The 20,730-nt window shown below is 50.5% G+C and overlaps 2 protein-coding genes and 1 long non-coding RNA gene across 57 annotated transcripts in view; 2 read left to right on the top strand and 1 right to left on the bottom strand.

Annotated features, from left to right (window-relative positions):
- LOC118377283 (rho guanine nucleotide exchange factor 26-like) overlaps positions 1-20,730 on the top strand; it is a 153,988-nt gene that overhangs the window by 78,317 nt on the left and 54,941 nt on the right. The window contains exons 4-5 of the mRNA XM_052468602.1: positions 503-559; positions 3,814-3,974. Coding sequence (XP_052324562.1) covers positions 503-559; positions 3,814-3,974 — 218 coding nt within the window. The remainder of the gene's footprint in view (positions 1-502; positions 560-3,813; positions 3,975-20,730) is intronic.
- On the bottom strand, positions 9,049-11,335 carry LOC127908846 (uncharacterized). 6 transcript variants are annotated; one of them, XR_008068670.1, is made up of 4 exons: positions 10,750-11,335; positions 10,400-10,699; positions 10,168-10,317; positions 9,049-9,561 (listed from the first exon to the last, which is right to left on the bottom strand). It is a non-coding gene; the product is annotated as an uncharacterized LOC127908846 (long non-coding RNA). The 6 variants fall into 6 exon arrangements; XR_008068665.1 differs by having other exon boundaries at positions 9,049-9,511; XR_008068666.1 differs by having other exon boundaries at positions 10,218-10,317.
- Positions 12,565-17,333, top strand: LOC127908843 (circumsporozoite protein-like). Of its 50 annotated transcripts, none has more exons than XM_052468585.1 (7): positions 12,565-13,619; positions 14,046-14,094; positions 14,193-14,241; positions 14,438-14,486; positions 14,895-14,992; positions 15,124-15,221; positions 15,548-17,333. In XM_052468585.1, the coding sequence occupies exon 7, from the start codon at positions 15,989-15,991 to the stop codon at positions 17,051-17,053; it is 1,065 nt and encodes a 354-aa protein (XP_052324545.1). In that variant the 5' UTR covers positions 12,565-13,619; positions 14,046-14,094; positions 14,193-14,241; positions 14,438-14,486; positions 14,895-14,992; positions 15,124-15,221; positions 15,548-15,988; the 3' UTR covers positions 17,054-17,333. The 50 variants fall into 50 exon arrangements, 42 of the variants coding, with proteins under 42 accessions (XP_052324545.1, XP_052324537.1, XP_052324536.1 ...); XM_052468577.1 differs by lacking the exon at positions 14,046-14,094 and adding an exon at positions 13,752-13,898 and having other exon boundaries at positions 12,565-13,668; positions 14,144-14,241; XM_052468576.1 differs by lacking the exon at positions 14,046-14,094 and adding an exon at positions 13,752-13,947 and having other exon boundaries at positions 12,565-13,668; positions 14,144-14,241.

Raw genomic sequence — 20,730 nt, 5'->3', positions numbered from 1 at the left:
AGCTCCTACAGGTCTACAGGTCTTTATTCAGCTCTTACAGGTCTACAGGTCTACAGGTCTTTATTCAGCTCCTACAGGTCTACATGTCTTTATTCAGCTCCTACAGGTCTACAGGTCTTTATTCAGCTTCTACAGGTCTACAGGTCTGTTATGAGAACTACTCCTGTGGTGGAGTCATGAACAGTGTGTGTCTGTCTTGCTGCTTTCACAGACAGAAAATGTGTGTGTGCTGCCACAGACAGCTGAACACACATTAGCCCTAATTCCTCTAAAAGCAGACACCTGAGAGTTTACACTGTGATGGATACAGAGGTATGCCTCACCTCCAAACAATTCCTTTAATTCCTAAAGTTGTGTGACTGTTTTGTTTTGCTAACAGTTGGCAAATATAGCCAGTAGACCCGTGTGTGTGTGTGTGTGTGTGTGTGCGTGTGTGTGTGTGTGTGTGTGTGTGTGTGTGTTGTTACTGAAACCTGTGTTCTAACCTGTGTTTGTCCTGCAGGTAAAGAAGAGTGGCGTTTCTGATAAACTCAGCCAGGAGGAGCGGAAAAGACAAGAGGTAACAGTGTGTGTGTGTGCGTGTGTGTGTGCGTGTGTTGTGTGTGCGTGCATGCGTGTGTGCATGTGTGTGTGCGTGCATGCATTGTGTGTGTGTGTGCGTGCATTGTGTGCGCGTGCGTGACCCCTTCATACAGAGACAGTTTCAACAAAGGGTCAAGCAGACTGGCTCCAGAAAGGTTAGGATGCATGTACACACAGAGACAGGTCACTTACTGTAGCCCCCCGTTGCACTCTAACAAACCATGCCTAAACTCCTCTCCCTGTAACCTTTTCCATAGTAAACCCTTCTTAAAGGGGAGGGCTTGAAAATATGGACCATAGACAAGTAAACCAGTTGATGTTGAGGGACATATGAATTCATAGCATGGATGTCTCAGCAAATACATGTCTAGAGAAGTGTGCAGATGGAGAGAGTATCACCGATTTGGGAGTCCCATAGGGCGGCCCCCGGCCTACCCCCGGGTTTGGCCGGGGGTAGGCCGTCATTGTAAATAATAATTTGTTCTGAAACTGACTTGCCTAGTTAAATAAAGGTGAAATAAATTTTTAAAATGGTGCTATAAGAGGTGTGAACAGCTCTTCTCCCGGTGTGATCACTACCTTCTCTCTCTAAATTAATGACTAAGCACAGAATGATGATGATGACAGGGATGAGGAGCTGGGGTGTAGACAGGGATGAGGTGAGCAGACTGGGATGAGGAGCTGGGGTGAGCAGACAGGGATGAGGAGCTGGGGTGTAGACAGGGATGAGGTGAGCAGACTGGGATGAGGAGCTGGGGTGAGCAGACAGGGATGAGGAGCTGGGGTGTAGACAGGGATGAGGAGCTGGGGTGAGCAGACAGGGATGAGGTGAGTAGACAGGGATGAGGAGCTGGGGTGTAGACAGGGATGAGGTGAGCAGACGGGGATGAGGAGCTGGGGTGTAGACAGGGATGAGGAGCTGGGGTGTAGACAGGGATGAGGAACTGGGGTGTAGACAGGGATGAGGAGCTGGGATGTAGACAGGGATGAGGAGCTGGGATGTAGACAGGGATGAGGAGCTGGGGTGTAGACAGGGATGAGGAGCTGGGGTGTAGACAGGGATGAGGAGCTGGGGTGTAGACAGGGATGAGGAGCTGGGGTGAGCAGACAGGGATGAGGAGCTGGGGTGAGCAGACAGGGATGAGGAGCTGGGGTGAGCAGACAGGGATGAGGTGAGCAGACAGGGATGAGGAGCTGGGGTGTAGACAGGGATGAGGAGCTGGGAGCAGACAGGGATGAGGTGAGTAGACAGGGATGAGGAGCTGGGGTGTAGACAGGGATGAGGTGAGCTGGGGTGAGACAGGGATGAGGAGCTGGGATGTAGACAGGGATGAGGAGCTGGGGTGAGCAGACAGGGATGAGGAGCTGGGGTGTAGACAGGGATGAGGTGAGTAGACAGGGATGAGGAGCTGGGGTGTAGACAGGGATGAGGTGAGCAGACGGGGATGAGGAGCTGGGGTGAGCAGACAGGCATGAGGAGCTGGGATATAGACAGGGATGAGGAGCTGGGGTGTAGACAGGGATGAGGAGCTGGGGTGTAGACAGGGATGAGGAGCTGGGATGTAGACAGGGATGAGGAGCTGGGATGTAGACAGGGATGAGGAGCTGGGATGTAGACAGGGATGAGGAGCTGGGGTGAGCAGACAGGGATGAGGAGCTGGGGTGAGCAGACAGGGATGAGGAGCTGGGGTGAGCAGACAGGGATGAGGAGCTGGGGTGAGCAGACAGGGATGAGGTGAGCAGACAGGGATGAGGAGCTGGGGTGTAGACAGGGATGAGGAGCTGGGGTGAGCAGACAGGGATGAGGAGCTGGGATGTAGACAGGGATGAGGTGGGATGAGCAGACAGGGATGAGGAGCTGGGGTGAGCAGGGACAGGGAGTGAGGGTTGAGCTGGGGTGTAGACAGGGATGAGGTGAGCAGACTGGGATGAGGAGCTGGGGTGAGCAGACAGGGATGAGGAGCTGGGGTGTACATTTACATTACATTTAAGTCATTTAGCAGACGCTCTTATCCAGAGCGACTTGTAGACCGGGATGAGGAGCTGGGGTGAGCAGACAGGGATGAGGAGCTGGGGTGTAGACAGGGATGAGGAGCTGGGGTGTAGACAGGGATGAGGAGCTGGGGTGTAGACAGGGATGAGGTGAGCAGACGGGGATGAGGAGCTGGGGTGAGTAGACAGGGATGAGGAGCTGGGGTGAGTAGACAGGGATGAGGAGCTGGGGTGTAGACGGGGATGAGGAGCTGGGGTGTAGACAGGGATGAGGTGAGCAGACAGGGATGAGGAGCTGGGGTGAGCATACAGGGATGAGGAGCTGGGGTGAGCAGACAGGGATGAGGAGCTGGGGTGTACATTTACATTACATTTGAAGGAGCATTTGCAGACGCTCTTATGAGGAGCTGGGGTGTAGACGGGGATGAGGAGCTGGGGTGAGACAGGGATGAGGAGCTGGGGTGTAGACAGGGATGAGGAGCTGGGGTGTAGACAGGGATGAGGAGCTGGGGTGTAGACATGGATGAGGTGAGCAGACGGGGATGAGGAGCTGGGGTGAGTAGACAGGGATGAGGAGCTGGGGTGTAGACGGGGATGAGGAGCTGGGGTGTAGACAGGGATGAGGTGAGCAGACAGGGATGAGGTTTCTGTTGTTACATGTGTTTAGTTATTGGAGTGGATAGGTATGTTTATTCTCTCCAGATGGGACTCGGCTTCTCTGTCATTCAGCCTCTGAGTACCACTGCCATAGAGGAGAAAGGGAACCCAGTGGCAGGGAAGACAGTGCTGTCACGATACTACTTGATATCCTGACATTAGGCCTGGTATCACAATGTTGATCTGTCCAGTTCAAAATAGCCACATGCTTCTGTGCAAAAAAAAGTCACACACACACACCAGTTAGCATCCCTGTAATTACTCTCTCTCTCTCTCTCTCTCTCTCTCTCTTGTTCTCTCTCTCTCTCTCTCTCTCTCTCTCTCTCGTTCTCTCTCTCTCTCTCTCTCTCTCTCTTGTTCTCTCTCTCTCTCTCTCTCGTTCTCTCTCTCTCGTTGTCTCTCTCTCGTTGTCTCTCTCTCGTTCTCTCGCTCGTTCTCTCTCGTTGTCTCTCTCTCGTTGTCTCTCTCTCGTTGTCTCTCTCTCGTTGTCTCTCTCTCGTTGTCTCTCTCTCTCGTTCTCTCTCTCTCTCTCGTTCTCTCTCTCTCTCTCGTTCTCTCTCTCTCTCTCGTTCTCTCTGTCAGGCCATATTTGAGTTGATATCGTCAGAACACTCCTACCTCCACAGTCTGGAGGTTCTGATCCGGATGTTTCAGAACTCAGCAGAGCTCAGTGACACCATGACCAAGACCGAGCACCACCACCTCTTCTCCAACATCACAGACGTGTGTGAGGCCAGCAAGAAGTAGGTCCTGTGTGTGTGTGTGTGTGTGTGTGTGTGTGTGTGTGTGTACGCTTGCCTTAGCTAGAGAAAGGGGGGATTGTAGGTATTGTAATTGATGTTCCAGACAGACACATAGCTAATGAGAGAGAGAGAGAAACTGCAGCTAAACTACAAACAGAACACAAACTTCACACTGTATCATAGTCCCAGTTCCTGTATGAGCACAAACATGCTGTAGTCTGTGGGCTTGAAAACAGAGGCAGGGCTGTGTGTGTTTGAACAGAGAGAGTCAACATTGGCCCTCCCTGACTAGATTTCACCCAATGATCTATGAGCGTCTGTGTGTGCATACAATTGCGAGTTTTCTGTAGAGAACATCGGTGTGGCTGGACTAGAGGTGATGCAAGTTTGTCATTAGAGCTGAACACGGTCGTGTTCAATGGTCCTCACTGGAGAACACACAGACACACACACACACACACACACACACACACACACACACACACACACACACACACACACACACACACACACACACACACAGACACACACACACACACACACACACACAGACACACAGACAGACACACACACACACACACACAGACACACACACACACACACAGACACACACACACACAGACACACAGACAGACACACAGACAGACACACACACACACACACACACACACACACACACACACACACACACACACCACAGACCACAGACCACAGACACAGACACATTTACATTTACATTTAAGTCATTTAGCAGACGCTCTTATCCAGAGCGACTAACAAATTGGTGCATTCACCTTATGACATCCAGTGGAACAGCCACTTTACAATAGTGCATCTAAATCTTTTAAGGGGGGAGAAGGATTACTTTATCCTATCCTAGGTATTCCTTAAAGAGGTGGGGTTTCAGGTGTCTCCGGAAGGTGGTGATTGACTCCGCTGTCCTGGCGTCGTGAGGGAGTTTGTTCCACCATTGGGGGCCAGAGCAGCAAACAGTTTTGACTGGGCTGAGCGGGAACTGTACTTCCTCAGTGGTAGGGAGGCGAGCAGGCCAGAGGTGGATGAACGCAGTGCCCTTGTTTGGGTGTAGGGCCTGATCAGAGCCTGGAGGTACTGAGGTGCCGTTCCCCTCACAGCTCCGCAGGCAAGCACCATGGTATTGTAGCGGATGCGAGCTTCAACTGGAAGCCAGTGGAGAGAGCGGAGGAGCGGGGTGACGTGAGAGAACTTGGGAAGGTTGAACACCAGACGGGCTGCGGCGTTCTGGATGAGTTGTAGGGGTTTAATGGCACAGGCAGGGAGCCCAGCCAACAGCGAGTTGCAGTAATCCAGACGGGAGATGACAAGTGCCTGGATTAGGACCTGCACCGCTTCCTGTGTGAGGCAGGGTCGTACTCTGCGGATGTTGTAGAGCATGAACCTACAGGAACGGGCCACCGCCTTGATGTTAGTTGAGAACGACAGGGTGTTGTCCAGGATCACGCCAAGGTTCTTAGCGCTCTGGGAGGAGGACACAATGGAGTTGTCAACCGTGATGGCGAGATCATGGAACGGGCAGTCCTTCCCGGGAGGAAGAGCAGCTCCGTCTTGCCGAGGTTCAGCTTGAGGTGGTGATCCGTCATCCACACTGATATGTCTGCCAGACATGCAGAGATGCGATTCGCCACCTGGTCACACACACAGACAGACAGACAGACAGACAGACAGACAGACAGACAGACAGACAGACAGACAGACAGACCAAACACTACTAGAATCTGAAGTCAAATGTCTACGGTTTGACAGATGATCTGGTGCTTCTGTCACCAACCAAGGAGAGCCTACAGCAGCACCAGATATTCTGCACAGATTCTGTGAGACCTGGGCCCTGACAGACAGACAGACAGACAGACTAGTGTACCGTATCAGCAATCCATTTCCTTGGACATTGACAGGAAGTGGTCCGTCTAGCCTGGGACAACACACTGTATGGATCAGCTCTTTGTTCATCATGTAGTGTAGTCAGCCTAAGGCCCAAACAGAGAAGTGTGGACTGTGTGTGTTCCACAACCTTCCATGACCCCTGGATCCTCTTCCTGTCATCATGGCCGGCTTAATACACCACAACCCAAACCTGTGTGTGTGTGTGTGTGTGTGTGTGTGTGTGTGACCTGTGTGTGTGTGTGTGTGTGTGTGTGTGTGTGTGAGAGAGAGCTGTGGCTGAGTGCTCTCTCATAAACACACACAACCCTCTGTTTCTCTGGAACAGTGTGTTCATGTCTGTGACAGTCTCCTGGGTTAGCTCATGCTGGCGGCTGTGTGCATATCTGTTTCTGTGTGGGTGTGTGTGTGTCTGTTTCCTTGTGTGTGCGCATGTCTGTTTCTGTGTGTGTGTGATCTTCCCATCCCCCTCTCATTCCTGAGGTCCGAACTGAGGTCCGAACTGTGTGGGGTAACGACAGGTAACCCCCCTCACCCTACAGGTAACCCCACCCTACAGGTAACCACCCCCATACGACAGGTAACCCCCCACACCCGCCATGTAACCCCCCACCCTACAGGTAACCCCACCTGACAGGTTACCCCCATTCGACAGGTAACCCCCTCACCCTACAGGTAACCCCCCCCCCATACGACAGGTAACCCTCTCCCCCATACGACAGGTAACCCCCCTCACCCTACAGGTAACCCCACCCTACAGGTAACCACCCCCATACGACAGGTAACCCCCTCGCACCCTACAGGTAACCCCACCCTACAGGTAACCACCCCCATACGACAGGTAACCCCCCCTCACCCTACAGGTAACCCCACCCTACAGGTAACCCTCTCCCCCATACGACAGGTAACCCCCTCACCCTCAGGTAACCCTACAGGTAACCCCCCCCGACAGGTAACCCCCTCCCCCATACGACAGGTAACCCCCTCACCCTACAGGTAACCCCACCCTACAGGTAACCACCCCCATACGACAGGTAACCCCCCCTCACCCTACAGGTAACCCCCCCATACGACAGGTAACCCCCTCACCCTACAGGTAACCCTCTCCCCCATACGACAGGTAACCACCCCCATACGACAGGTAACCCCCCCTCACCCTACAGGTAACCCCACCCTACAGGTAACCCTCTCCCCCATACGACAGGTAACCCCCCCCACCCCCCTCACCACAGGTAACCCTCCCCCATACGACAGGTAACCCTCTCCCCCATACGACAGGTAACCCCCCCACCCTACAGGTAACCCCACCCGACAGGTAACCACCCCCCCTACGACAGGTAACCCCCCCACCCTACAGGTAACCCCACCCTACAGGTAACCCCCATACGACAGGTAACCCTCTCCCCCATACGACAGGTAACCCCCCCACCCTACAGGTAACCCCACCCGACAGGTAACCCCCCATACGACAGGTAACCCCGACAGGTAACCCCCCACCCTACAGGTAACCCCACCCTACAGGTAACCCCACCCTACAGGTAACCCCACCCTACAGATAACCCCACCCTACAGGTAACCCCACCCGACAGGTAACCCCACCACATTAGTATTTGGAGGACATCAGTACAGAACCTTTATTAAAACTGCATAGCCCTGGGTGTCAGATGATTATCTAAAGACACGGAGAGAGAAGGGCAGGTTGGGTAATGTGGGAGAGGAGATGGACTTCATCATCATCACGTGCAGATCTCACGTGTCAGGTGTGTTGAGTGTCTGGAACATGGTTATTCACCTCTTACCCTACGAGGTCCAGAGCCCCCTCTGTTCTACCTGTAATTGCCCCACCTGGTAACAGGTTTAAATCCCCCTTGATTAGGGGGAACCTGGTGTCCCCTAAATCAGTCCCTGACAGGGGAACCCCCCCACCCCAGGTTTAAATCCACCCTATTAGGTAACCTGGTGTCCCAGGTTTAAATCAGTCCTTGATTAGAGGGGAACCTGGTGTCCCAGGTCTAAATCACCCTGATTATTAAAACCTGGTGTCCCAGGTCCTAAATCAGTCCCTGGTTAGAGGGGAACCTGATGTCCCATTATAAATCAGTCCCTGTTTAGAGGGGAACCTGGTGTCCCAGGTCTAAATCAGTCCCTGTTTAGTCAGGGGAACCTGGTGTCCCAGGTCTAAATCAGTCCCTGATTAGAGGGCAGGTTGGGTAATGTGGGAGAGGAGATGGACTTCATCATCATCACGTGCAGATCTCACGTGTCAGGTGTGTTGAGTGTCTGGAACATGGTTATTCACCTCTTACCCTACGAGGTCCAGAGCCTGCTGCTTCTCTGTTCTACCTGATAATTGCACCCACCTGGTAACCCAGGTTTAAATCAGTCCCTGATTAGAGGGGAACCTGGTGTCCCAGGTCTAAATCAGTCCCTGGTTAGAGGGGAACCTGGTGTCCCAGCTGTAAATCAGTCCCTGGTTAGAGGGGAACCTGGTGTCCCAGGTCTAAATCAGTCCCTGATTAGAGGGGAACCTGGTGTCCCAGGTGTAAATCAGTCCCTGATTAGAGGGGAACCTGGTGTCCCAGGTGTAAATCAGTCCCTGATTAGAGGGGAACCTGGTGTCCCAGGTCTAAATCAGTCCCTGTTTAGAGGGGAACCTGGTGTCCCAGGTCTAAATCAGTCCCTGTTTAGAGGGGAACCTGGTGTCCCAGGTCTAAATCAGTCCCTGATTAGAGGGGAACCTGGTGTCCCAGGTCTAAATCAGTCCCTGATTAGAGGGGAACCTGGTGTCCCAGGTCTAAATCAGTCCCTGATTAGAGGGGAACCTGGTGTCCCAGGTCTAAATCAGTCCCTGGTTAGAGGGGAACCTGGTGTCCCAGGTGTAAATCAGTCCCTGGTTAGTGGGGAACCTGGTGTCCCAGGTGTAAATCAGTCCCTGATTAGAGGGGAACCTGGTGTCCCAGGTGTAAATCAGTCCCTGATTAGAGGGGAACCTGGTGTCCCAGGTGTAAATCAGTCCCTGATTAGAGGGGAACCTGGTGTCCCAGGTCTAAATCAGTCCCTGATTAGAGGGGAACCTGGTGTCCCAGGTCTAAATCAGTCCCCGGTTAGAGGGGAACCTGGTGTCCCAGGTCTAAATCAGTCCCTGATTAGAGGGATACCTGGTGTCCCAGGTCTAAATCAGTCCCTGGTTAGAGGGGAACAATGAAACAATGCAGTGGAACTGGCTTGGTGGTCCAGAGTTGCGTTTGAAGGATCTAGAGCACAGGTGTCAAACTCATTCTATGGAGGACCGAGTGCCTGCAGGTTTTCACTCCTCCATTGGACTTGATTGATTAATTAATGTCACTAATTGGTAAGGAACTCCCCTCACCTGGTGGTCTAGGTCTTAATTGAAAGGAAAAACTAGCAGACACTAGGCCCTTCATGGAATGAGTTTGACACCCCTGGTCTAGAGGAAGGTGACTGAGAGAAACACAAGTAATCCACCAGTCTTCTCTCTGGTTGAACTGGATGTTTAAACCTGCCTCGATCCACCAGTCTTCTCTCTCTGGTTGAACAGGATGTTTAAACCTGCCTCGATCCACCAGTCTTCTCTCTCTGGTTGAACAGGATGTTTAAACCTGCCTCGGACCACCAGTCATCTCTCTCTGGTTGAACAGGATGTTTAAACCTGCCTCTCATTTGCAACTTGGCCACCAGTCTTCTCAATTAGCTCTGGTTGAACAGGATGTTTAAACCTGCCTCGATCAAAGAGCACCAGTCTTTTACTAGACTATGTACAGCTGAACAGGATGTTAAACTGCTCGGATAGCTGATGTTTGAAGTTGGTGAGGGAGATAAAAGTCTCAACTTCAGGATCTCCAGTCACAGGCAGCAGTCTGGAACGAAAGGCGGCTGGGTTGAACAGGATGTTTAAACCTGCCTCGATCCACCAGTCTTCTGGAGCCAGTCTCTGGTTGAACTGGATGTTTAAACCTGCCTCGATCCACCAGTCTTCTTTTACTCTGGTGAAGGAGGCTGTTTAAACCTGCCTCGAATAGCTTCGACTCTGGTTGAACAGATGATGTTTAAACCTGCCTCGATGTCCACCAGTCTTCTCTGGTGATGGTTGAACAGGATGTTTAAAGCAGTTGGAGGCCACGGAAGGAGTGCTGTATGGCATTGAAGCTCGTTTGGAGGTTGGATAGCACCACCAGTCTTCTCTCTCTGGTGAACAGGATGTTTAAACCTGCCTCGATCCACCAGTCTTCTCTCTGGTTGAACAGGATGTTTAAACCTGCCTCGATCCACCAGTCTTCTCTCTCTGGTTGAACAGGATGTTTAAACCTGCCTCGATCCACCAGTCTTCTCTCTCTGGTTGAACTGGATGTTTAAACCTGCCTCGATCCACCAGTCTTCTCTCTCTGGTTGAACAGGATGTTTAAACCTGCCTCGATCCACCAGTCTTCTCTCTCTGGATGTTTAAACCTGCCTTGTCTTCTCTCTCTGGTTGAACAGGATGTTTAAACCTGCCTCGGTCCACCAGTCTTCTCTCTCTGGTTGAACAGGATGTTTAAACCTGCCTCGATCCACCAGTCTTCTCTCTCTGGTTGAACAGGATGTTTAAACCTGCCTCGATCCACCAGTCTTCTCTCTCTGGTTGAACAGGATGTTTAAACCTGCCTCGATCCACCAGTCTTCTCTCTCTGGTTGAACAGGATGTTTAAACCTGCCTCGATCCACCAGTCTTCTCTCTCTGGTTGAACAGGATGTTTAAACCTGCCTCGATCCACCAGTCTTCTCTCTCTGGTTGAACAGGATGTTTAAACCTGCCTTGATCCACCAGTCTTCTCTCTCTGGTTGAACAGGATGTTTAAACCTGCCTCGATCCACCAGTCTTCTCTCTCTGGTTGAACAGGATGTTTAAACCTGCCTCGATCCACCAGTCTTCTCTCTCTGGTTGAACAGGATGTTTAAACCTGCCTCGATCCACCAGTCTTCTCTCTCTGGTTGAACAGGATGTTTAAACCTGCCTCGATCCACCAGTCTTCTCTCTCTGGTTGAACTGGATGTTTAAACCTGCCTCGATCCACCAGTCTTCTCTCTCTGGTTCAACAGAATTAATGTCTCTTCTCCATGCACTCAAACAAACAAAACAAAACAAATTGACCTCTAACCATTAGCTCTTCTCTGTTCTGGGCTCTCTCTCTCTCTGGCTCCAGTGGAAACCTTGTCCTCCACCCACTCCTCTCCTTCCTCTTCCCTCATCACCCCTTCCCCCTGTTCTTCACCACAGTGTTCTCTCTGACTGGTGTTTATCTGGGTCAATCAGACCGTCCCCTGCAGCACAGTCTCCTCTCTGATTGGTGTTTATCTGGGTCAGTCAGACCGTCCCCTGCAGCAGTGTCCTCCAGTACAGTGTGTGTGATCTGAACCTGGTAACTGGTGTGTCCTGGCAGGCCAGAGGTCAGGGGACATCTTTAGGAATGACGGGGGACATCTTTAGGAGTGACAGGGTACATCTTTAGGAGGGGCAGGGGACAGCTTTAGGAGGGGCAGGGGACAGCTTTAGGAGGGGCAGGGGACAGCTTTAGGAGGGGCAGGGGACAGCTTTAGTAGGGGCAGGGGACAGCTTTAGGAGGGGCAGGGGACAGCTTTAGGAGGGGCAGGGGACAGCTTTAGGAGGGGCAGGGGACAGCTTTAGGAGAGGCAGGGGACAGCTTTAGGAGGGGCAGGGGACAGCTTTAGGAGGGGCAGGGGACAGCTTTAGGAGGGGCAGGGGACAGCTTTAGGAGGGGCAGGGGACAGCTGTAGGAGGGGCAGGGGACAGCTGTAGGAGGGGCAGGGGCTTTACAGCTGTAGGAGGGGCAGGGGACAGCTTAGGAGGGGCAGGGGCATCGTTAGGAGGGGCAGGGGACATCGTTAGGAGGGGCAGGGGACATCGTTAGGAGGGGCAGGGGACATCGTTAGGAGGGGCAGGGGACATCGTTAGGAGGGGCAGGGGACATCGTTAGGAGGGGCAGGGGACATCGTTAGGAGGGGCAGGGGACATCGTTAGGAGGGGCAGGGGACATCGTTAGGAGGGCAGGGGACATCGTTAGGAGGGGCAGGGGACATCGTTAGGAGGGGCAGGGGACATCGTTAGGAGGGGCAGGGGACATCGTTAGGAGGGGCAGGGGACATCGTTAGGAGGGGCAGGGGACATCGTTAGGAGGGGCAGGGGACATCGTTAGGAGGGGCAGGGGGCATCGTTAGGAGGGGCAGGGGACATCGTTAGGAGGGGCAGGGGACATCGTTAGGAGGGGCAGGGGACATCGTTAGGAGGGGCAGGGGACATCGTTAGGAGGGGCAGGGGACATCGTTAGGAGGGGCAGGGGACATCGTTAGGAGGGGCAGGGGACATTGTTAGGAGGGGCAGGGGACATCGTTAGGAGGGGCAGGGGCATCGTTAGGAGGGGCAGGGGACATTGTTAGGAGGGGCAGGGGACAGCTTTAGGAGGGGCAGGGGACAGCTGTAGGAGGGGCAGGGGACAGCTGTAGGAGGGGCAGGGGACATCGTTAGGAGGGGCAGGGGACATCTTTATATTATTTATTTAACCTTTATTTAACTAGGCAAGTCATTTAAGAACAAATTCTTATTTACGATGACGACCTTCCAAAAGGCCTCCTGCAGGGACGGGGGCCTGGGATTCGAAATACATTATAAAAATATAGGACAAAACACACATTACGACAAGAGACACTACATAAAAGAAAGACCTAAGATAACAACCTAGCAAGGCAGCAACACATGACAACACAGCATGGTAGCAACTAGGGCCGGGCGATATGGCCAAAATCTCATATCCCTATATATATTCTTATTTACAATGACGGCCTACCCCGGCCAAACCCAGACGACAGTGGGTTGTGTTTGGCCCAATGGGACTCCCAATCACGGCCGGATGTGATGCAGCCTGGATTCGAACCAGGTCCTGTAGTGATACCTCTTGCACTGGGATGCAGTGTCTTAGACCACTGCACCACTTGGGATCCCTGATAGTGATACATATCACCATATACACATTTGTTTGTAAATTCAATGAATAAATAGTTTATCTAAAGGCCTATTTCTTATTACAGTTTTAATTATACTCAACAAATTAAAAGGTGTTTACTCATATTTGATTATTTATTTTATTTAGAACCTGTGCAAATGTTCAATTAAGCACGTAACAAAATATAAACTGTTAATGTATAGAACCTAAAAAGGTAAATGGAAAACACTTCAACTATAGTTTCAAACAAAATAAATATAGGCCTAAAATATATATCTTTTAGGGGGGCTTGCCTGTTTTGCATGTTATTTTGGCATTAATACACATGTCAATTTGCATTTGGTACCTTGTGTCGAGTGTTAGCACCAACTCACGAAACCCCTGTTTCTGGACTGTGTAAATTGGGGCCATGTCTTTGCAGATGTAAGTTGTAACAGCAGCTGTTATCTCCTTCCATCTTCATGGTTCTTTGCCATATGCTGTGCCGCAGGCCAAAGCCTCCTGCAACGTCTGAGTCGGGGTTTGTTTTGAGCACTCGACTGTACTGTTTTGGGTCTCACCCGTAGACACTATCTGTACTGTTTGACATGATTCTTGCGTAGGTGGTAAAGGAGGTTAGTGGTGTTTGAGCGTGTTGTTGGGACCGTGTAGGTGGTAAAGGAGGTTAGTGGTGTTTGAGTCTGTTGTCAGGACCGTGTAGGTGGTAAAGGAGGTTAGTGGTATTTGAGTCTGTTGTCGGGACCGTGTAGGTGGTAAAGGAGGTTAGTGGTGTTTGAGTGTGTTGTCGGGACCGGTTAAAGTGGTGTTTGAGTCTGTTGTCAGGACCGTGTAGGTGGTAAAGGAGGTTAGTGGTATTTGAGTCTGTTGTCGGGACCGTGTAGGTGGTAAAGGAGGTTAGTGGTGTTTGAGTGTGTTGTCGGGACCGTGTAGGTGGTAAAGGAGGTTAGTGGTGTTTGAGTGTGTTGTCGGGACTGTGTAGGTGGTAAAGGAGGTTAGTGGTGTTTGAGTGTGTTGTCGGGACTGTGTAGGTGGTAAAGGAGGTTAGTGGTGTTTGAGTGTGTTGTCGGGACTGTGTAGGTGGTAAAGGAGGTTAGTGGTGTTTGAGTGTGTTGTCGGGACTGTGTAGGTGGTAAAGGAGGTTAGTGGTGTTTGAGTCTGTTGTCGGGACAGTGTAGGTGGTAAAGGAGGTTAGTGGTGTTTGAGTGTGTTGTCGGGACCGTGTAGGTGGTAAAGGAGGTTAGTGGTGTTTGAGTCTGTTGTCGGGACCGTGTAGGTGGTAAAGGAGGTTAGTGGTGTTTGAGTCTGTTGTCGGGACCGTGTAGGTGGTAAAGGAGGTTAGTGGTATTTGAGTCTGTTGTCGGGACCGTGTAGGTGGTAAAGGAGGTTAGTGGTATTTGAGTGTGTTGTCGGGACCGTGTAGGTGGTAAAGGAGGTTAGTGGTATTTGAGCGTGTTGTCTGGACCGTGTAGGTGGTAAAGGAGGTTAGTGGTGTTTGAGCCTGTTGTCAGGACCGTGTAGGTGGTAAAGGAGGTTAGTGGTGTTTGAGTCTGTTGTCGGGACCGTGTAGGTGGTAAAGGAGGTTAGTGTTGTTTGAGGTTAGTGGTATTTGAGCTGTTGTCGGGACCGTGTAGGTGGTAAAGGAGGTTAGTGGTGTTTGAGTGTGTTGTCGGGACCGTGTAGGTGGTAAAGGAGGTTAGTGGTGTTTGAGTGTGTTGTCGGGACCGTGTAGGTGGTAAAGGAGGTTAGTGGTGTTTGAGCGTGTTGTCGGGACAGTGTAGGTGGTAAAGGAGGTTAGTGGTGTTTGAGTGTGTTGTCGGGACTGTGTAGGTGGTAAAGGAGGTTAGTGGTGTTTGAGTCTGTTGTCAAAGGGACCGTGGGTAAAGGAGGTTAGTGGTGTTTGACTGTGTAGGTGGTAAAGGAGGTTAGTGGTGTTTGAGCGTGTTGTCGGGACCGTGTGTGGTACGGGACTGTGTAGGTGGTAAAGGAGGTTAGTGGTGTTTGAGTCTGTTGTCGGGACTGTGTAGGTGGTAAAGGAGGTTAGTGGTGTTTGAGTCTGTTGTCGGGACCGTGTAGGTGGTAAAGGAGGTTAGTGGTGTTTGAGTCTGTTGTCAGGACTGTGTAGGTGGTAAAGGAGTTAGTGGTGTTTGAGTCTGTTGTCTGGAGGTGGTAAAGGAGGTTAGTGGTGTTTGAGGTGGTAACTGTGTAGGTGGTAAAAGGTTAGTGGTGTTTGAGCGTGTTGTCTGGACCGTGTAGGTGGTAAAGGAGGTTAGTGGTGTTTGAGTCTGTTGTCGGGACTGTGTAGGTGGTAAAGGAGGTTAGTGGTGTTTGAGTCTGTTGTCGGGACTGTGTAGGTGGTAAAGGAGTGGGTGTTTGAAACAGTGTAGGTGGTAAAGGAGGTTAGTGTGTTTGAGTCTGTTGTCAGGACCGTGTAGGTGGTAAAGGAGGTTAGTGGTGTTTGAGTCTGTTGTCGGGACAGTGTAGGTGGTAAAGGAGGTTAGTGGTGTTTGAGTCTGTTGTCGGGACCGTGTAGGTGGTAAAGGAGGTTAGTGGTGTTTGAGTCTGTTGTCGGGACCGTGTAGGTGGTAAAGGAGGTTAGTGGTGTTTGAGTCTGTTGTCGGGACCGTGTAGGTGGTAAAGGAGGTTAGTGGTGTTTGAGTCTGTTGTCGGGACCGTGTAGGTGGTAAAGGAGGTTAGTGGTGTTTGAGCGTGTTGTCGGGACTGGCCTGAGGCATGTTTTGCAGAGGACGGTTTTCTGGTCCGTGTCAGACTTCAAACCTTCACCATGTCCATGCGACCAAAGTAGCCCTTCTTTTAGGTACGAGCTCCGTGTCGCCGTGCTCCGTGTCACGTTCACTCTCTTCCACGTTGGTTTGTGTTGCACAACGTTGTCCAATTGACTAAAAATGTTGCCATAAAGAGTGTGATTTGCACACAATGAAATAAACAATAGAGCATAATATGAAACGATAGAAAAACTTCTATCGTCACACAATATATATCATCATATCGCCCAGCCCTAGTAGCAACACAACTTGACAACAACATGGTAGCAACGTGGTAGCAACACAACATGGCAACAACATGGTAGCAACACAACTTGACAACAACATGGTAGCAACACAACATGGCAACAACATGGTAGCAACACAACTTGACAACAACATGGTAGCAACACAACTTGACAACAACATGGTAGCAAAACAACATGGCAACAACATGGTAGCAACACAACTTGACAACAACATGGTAGCAACACAACATGGCAACAACATGGTAGCAACACAACATGGCAACAACATGGTAGCAACACAACTTGACAACAACATGGTAGCAACACAACATGGCAACAACATGGTAGCAACACAACATGGCAACAACATGGTAGCAACACAACTTGACAACAACATGGTAGCAACACAACATGGCAACAACATGGTAGCAACACAACATGGCAACAACATGGTAGCAACACAACTTGACAACAACATGGTAGCAACACAACTTGACAACAACATGGTAGCAACACAACTTGACAACAACATGGTAGCAACACAACTTGACAACAACATGGTAGCAACACAACTTGACAACAACATGGTAGCAACACAACATGGCAACAACATGGTAGCAACACAACTTGACAACAACATGGTAGCAACACAACATGGCAACAACATGGTAGCAACACAACATGGCAACAACATGGTAGCAACACAACTTGACAACAACATGGTAGCAACACAACATGGCAACAACATGGTAGCAACACAACTTGGCAACAACATGGTAGCAACACAACTTGACAACAACATGGTAGCACCTCAACATGGCAACAACATGGTAGCACCTCAACATGACAACAGCATGGTAGCGACACAACATGGCAACAACATGGTAGCACCTCAACATGGCAACAACATGGTAGCAACCCAACATGGCAACAACATGGTAGCACCTCAACATGGCAACAACATGGTAGCACCTCAACATGGCAACAGCATGGTAGCAACGCAACAACATGGTAGCACCTCAACATGGCAACAACATGGTAGCAACACAACTTGGCAACAACGTGGTAGCAACACAACTTGGCAACAACGTGGTAGCAACACAACTTGGCAACAACATGGTAGCAACACAACTTGACAACAACATGGTAGCAACACAACATGGCAACAACATGGTAGCAGCAAAAAACATGGTACAAACATTGAGCACAGACAACAGCACAAAAGGCAAGAGTGTAGAGACAACAATACGTCACGTAAAGCAGCCACAACTGTCAGTAAGAGGGTCCATGATTGAGTCTTTGAATGAAGAGATTGAGATAAAACTGTCCAGTTTGAGTGTTTGTTGCAGCTCGTTTCAGTCGCTAGCTGCAGCGAACTGAAAAGAGGAGTGACCCTGTGATGTCTGTGCTTTAGGGACCATGTGACTGGCAGAACGGGTGTTGTATGTGGAGGATGAGGGCTGCAGTAGATATCTCAGATAGTGGGGAGTGAGGCCTAACAGAGTTTTATAAATAAGCATCAACCAGTGGGTCTTGTGACGTGTATACAGAGATGGCCAGTTTACAGAGGAGTATAGAGTGCAATGATGTGTCCTATAAGCAGCATTGGTGGGAAATCTAATGGCCTGAATGGTAAAGAACATCTAGTCCCACGAGAGCACCCTTGCCTGCTGACTACCTCAAGCTCTAAACCCTCAGAGGTAGTAATCACACCTGTGGGAGGAGGGGCATTCTTCTTACCAAACCACATCACATGATTTGTTTTGGAGGTATTCAGAACAAGCTTAGAACAAGGGTAGAGAAAGCTTGTTGGACACTAAGAAAGCTTTGTTGTAGAGCGTTTAACACAAAATCCGGGGAGGGGCCCAGCTGAGTAAAAGACTGTATCATCTGCATATAAATGGATGAGAGCTTTCTACGGCCTGAGCTGTGTTGTTGATGTAAATTGAGAAGAGTGTGGGGCAGAGGACAGCTTTAGGGAAGGGTTATAGTGCCTGGGTTTAGGGAAGGGTTATAGTGCCTGGGTTTAGGGAAGGGTTATAGGGCCTGGGTTTAGGGAAGGGTTATAGTGCCTGGGTTTAGGGAAGGGTTATAGTGCCTGGGTTTAGGGAAGGGTTATAGGGCCTGGGTTTAGGGAAGGGTTATAGTGCCTGGGTTTAGGGAAGGGTTATAGTGCCTGGGTTTAGGGAAGGGTTATAGTGCCTGGGTTTAGGGAAGGGTTATAGTGCCTGGGTTTAGGGAAGGGTTATAGGGCCTGGGTTTAGGGAAGGGTTATAGTGCCTGGGTTTAGGGAAGGGTTATAGTGCCTGGGTTTAGGGAAGGGTTATAGTGCCTGGGTTTAGGGAAGGGTTATAGTGCCTGGGTTTAGGGAAGGGTTATAGTGCCTGGGTTTAGGGAAGGGTTATAGTGCCTGGGTTTAGGGAAGGGTTATAGTGCCTGGGTTTAGGGAAGGGTTATAGTGCCTGGGTTTAGGGAAGGGTTATAGTGCCTGGGTTTAGGGAAGGGTTATAGTGCCTGGGTTTAGGGAAGGGTTATAGTGCCTGGGTTTAGGGAAGGGTTATAGTGCCTGGGTTTAGGGAAGGGTTATAGTACCTGGGTTTAGGGAAGGGTTATATTGTCTGTGTTTAGGGAAGGGTTATAGTGCCTGGGTTTAGGGAAGGGTTATAGTGCCTGGGTTTAGGGAAGGGTTATAGTGCCTGGGTTTAGGGAAGGGTTATAGTGCCTAGGTTTAGGGAAGGGTTATAGTGCCTGGGTTTAGGGAAGGGTTATAGTGTCTGGGTTTAGGGAAGGGTTATAGTGCCTGGGTTTAGGGAAGGGTTATAGTGCCTGGGTTTAGGGAAGGGTTATAGTGCCTGGGTTTAAAGGGTTATAGTGCCTGGGTTTAGGGAAGGGTTATAGTGCCTGGGTTTAGGGAAGGGTTATAGTGCCTGGGTTTAGGGAAGGGTTATAGTGCCTGGGTTTAGGGAAGGGTTATAGTGCCTGGGTTTAGGGAAGGGTTATAGTGCCTGGGTTTAGGGAAGGGTTATAGTGCCTGGGTTTAGGGAAGGGTTATAGTGCCTGGGTTTAGGGAAGGGTTATAGTGCCTGGGTTTAGGGAAGGGTTATAGTGCCTGGGTTTAGGGAAGGGTTATAGTGTTGGGTTTAGGGAAGGGTTATAGTGCCTGGGTTTAGGGAAGGGTTATAGTGCCTGGGTTTAGGGAAGGGTTATAGTGTGCCTGGGTTTAGGGAAGGGTTATAGTGCATGGGTTTAGGGAAGGGTTATAGTGCCTGGGTTTAGGGAAGGGTTATAGTGCCTGGGTTTAGGGAAGGGTTATAGTGCCTGGTTTAGGGAAGGGTTATGGTGTCTGGGTTTAGGGAAGGGTTATAGTGTCTGGGTTTAGGGAAGGGTTATAGTGCCTGGGTTTAGGGAAGGGTTATAGTGCCTGTGCCTGTTTAGGGAAGGGTTATTGCCTGGGTTTATAAGGGTTATAGTGTCTGGGTTTAGGGAAGGGTTATAGTGTCTGGGTTTAGGGAAGGGTTATAGTGCCTGGGTTTAGGGAAGGGTTATAGTGCCTGGGTTTAGGGAAGGGTTATAGTGCCTGGGTTTAGGGAAGGGTTATAGTGCCTGGGTTTAGGGAAGGGTTATAGTGCCTGGGTTTAGGGAAGGGTTATAGTGCCTGGGTTTAGGGAAGGGTTATAGTGCCTGGGTTTAGGGAAGGGTTATAGTACCTGGGTTTTATCCTGATGAGGGTCGTCGTCATTTCCACCATAGCAATGTTTGCTAGAAATAGTCAGGTCTCAGAATACTGTGTTAGAGAGGCGTATAGGGATGGGTGTGGTTATTCAGATGATTCTTTATTCGAATATCTGAACGGACGTTAGTATTCGATTAGTCGACTACTTCTTCTGAAGAAATGTATATTATAGGCCTATTTTATCGATTACAACATACCATGACATTTTGAAATTCTTAATTTATTTATTTATAATTCTTACCAATAAAAAGACCATACATATCCTCCACACGCGCGGAGCTTGTTGTTGTCGGCCAATCAAAGCGGCACTACAGTCAGATTTTCCACCCCCTAGCAGGTGAACTGGGATATTTGTAATCAATGCCAAATGGAATTAAAAAGACAGAATGACATTACCTTAATGAGAAGGACTAGACAACAGGTAGACCGTTGTTTCATCTGAATGGGGTTGTTGTAGACGAGGACGGGGAGCGCAGCAACACAGCCTGAACTAGCCTTGTTGTAGACGAGGACGGGGAGCGCAGCAACACAGCCTGAACTAGCCTTGTTGTAGACGAGGACGGGGAGCGCAGCAACACAGCCTGGCCTTGTAGCGCAGCAACACAGCCTGAACTAGCCTTGTTGTAGACGAGGACGGGGAGCGCAGCAACACAGCCTGAACTAGCCTTGTTGTAGACGAGGACGGGGAGCGCAGCAACACAGCCTGAACTAGCCTTGTTGTAGACGAGGACGGGGAGCGCAGCAACACAGCCTGAACTAGCCTTGTTGTAGACGAGGACGGGGAGCGCAGCAACACAGCCTGAACTAGCCTTGTTGTAGACGAGGACGGGGAGCGCAGCAACACAGCCTGAACTAGCCTTGTTGTAGAGACGGGGGAGCGGCAACACAGCCTGGGAGCCTTGTTGTAGACGCAGCAACACAGCCTGAACTAGCCTTGTTGTAGACGAGGACGGGGAGCGCAGCAACACAGCCTGAACTAGCCTTGTTGTAGACGAGGACGGGGAGCGCAGCAACACAGCCTGAACTAGCCTTGTTGTAGACGAGGACGGGGAGCGCAGCAACACAGCCTGAACTAGCCTT

This window comes from Oncorhynchus keta, chromosome 18 (assembly GCF_023373465.1).
Source record: "Oncorhynchus keta strain PuntledgeMale-10-30-2019 chromosome 18, Oket_V2, whole genome shotgun sequence".
NCBI classification, from domain to species: domain Eukaryota; kingdom Metazoa; phylum Chordata; class Actinopteri; order Salmoniformes; family Salmonidae; genus Oncorhynchus; species Oncorhynchus keta.
Note: the sequence above shows the minus strand (reverse complement) of the source record. Positions and strands in the feature narration are given on the sequence as shown.

Coding starts and splice junctions, on each gene's coding strand:
- LOC127908843 (XM_052468590.1), top strand. CDS start 15,989: ATGGTAGCAACACAACTTGACAACAACATGGTAGCAACACAACATGGC.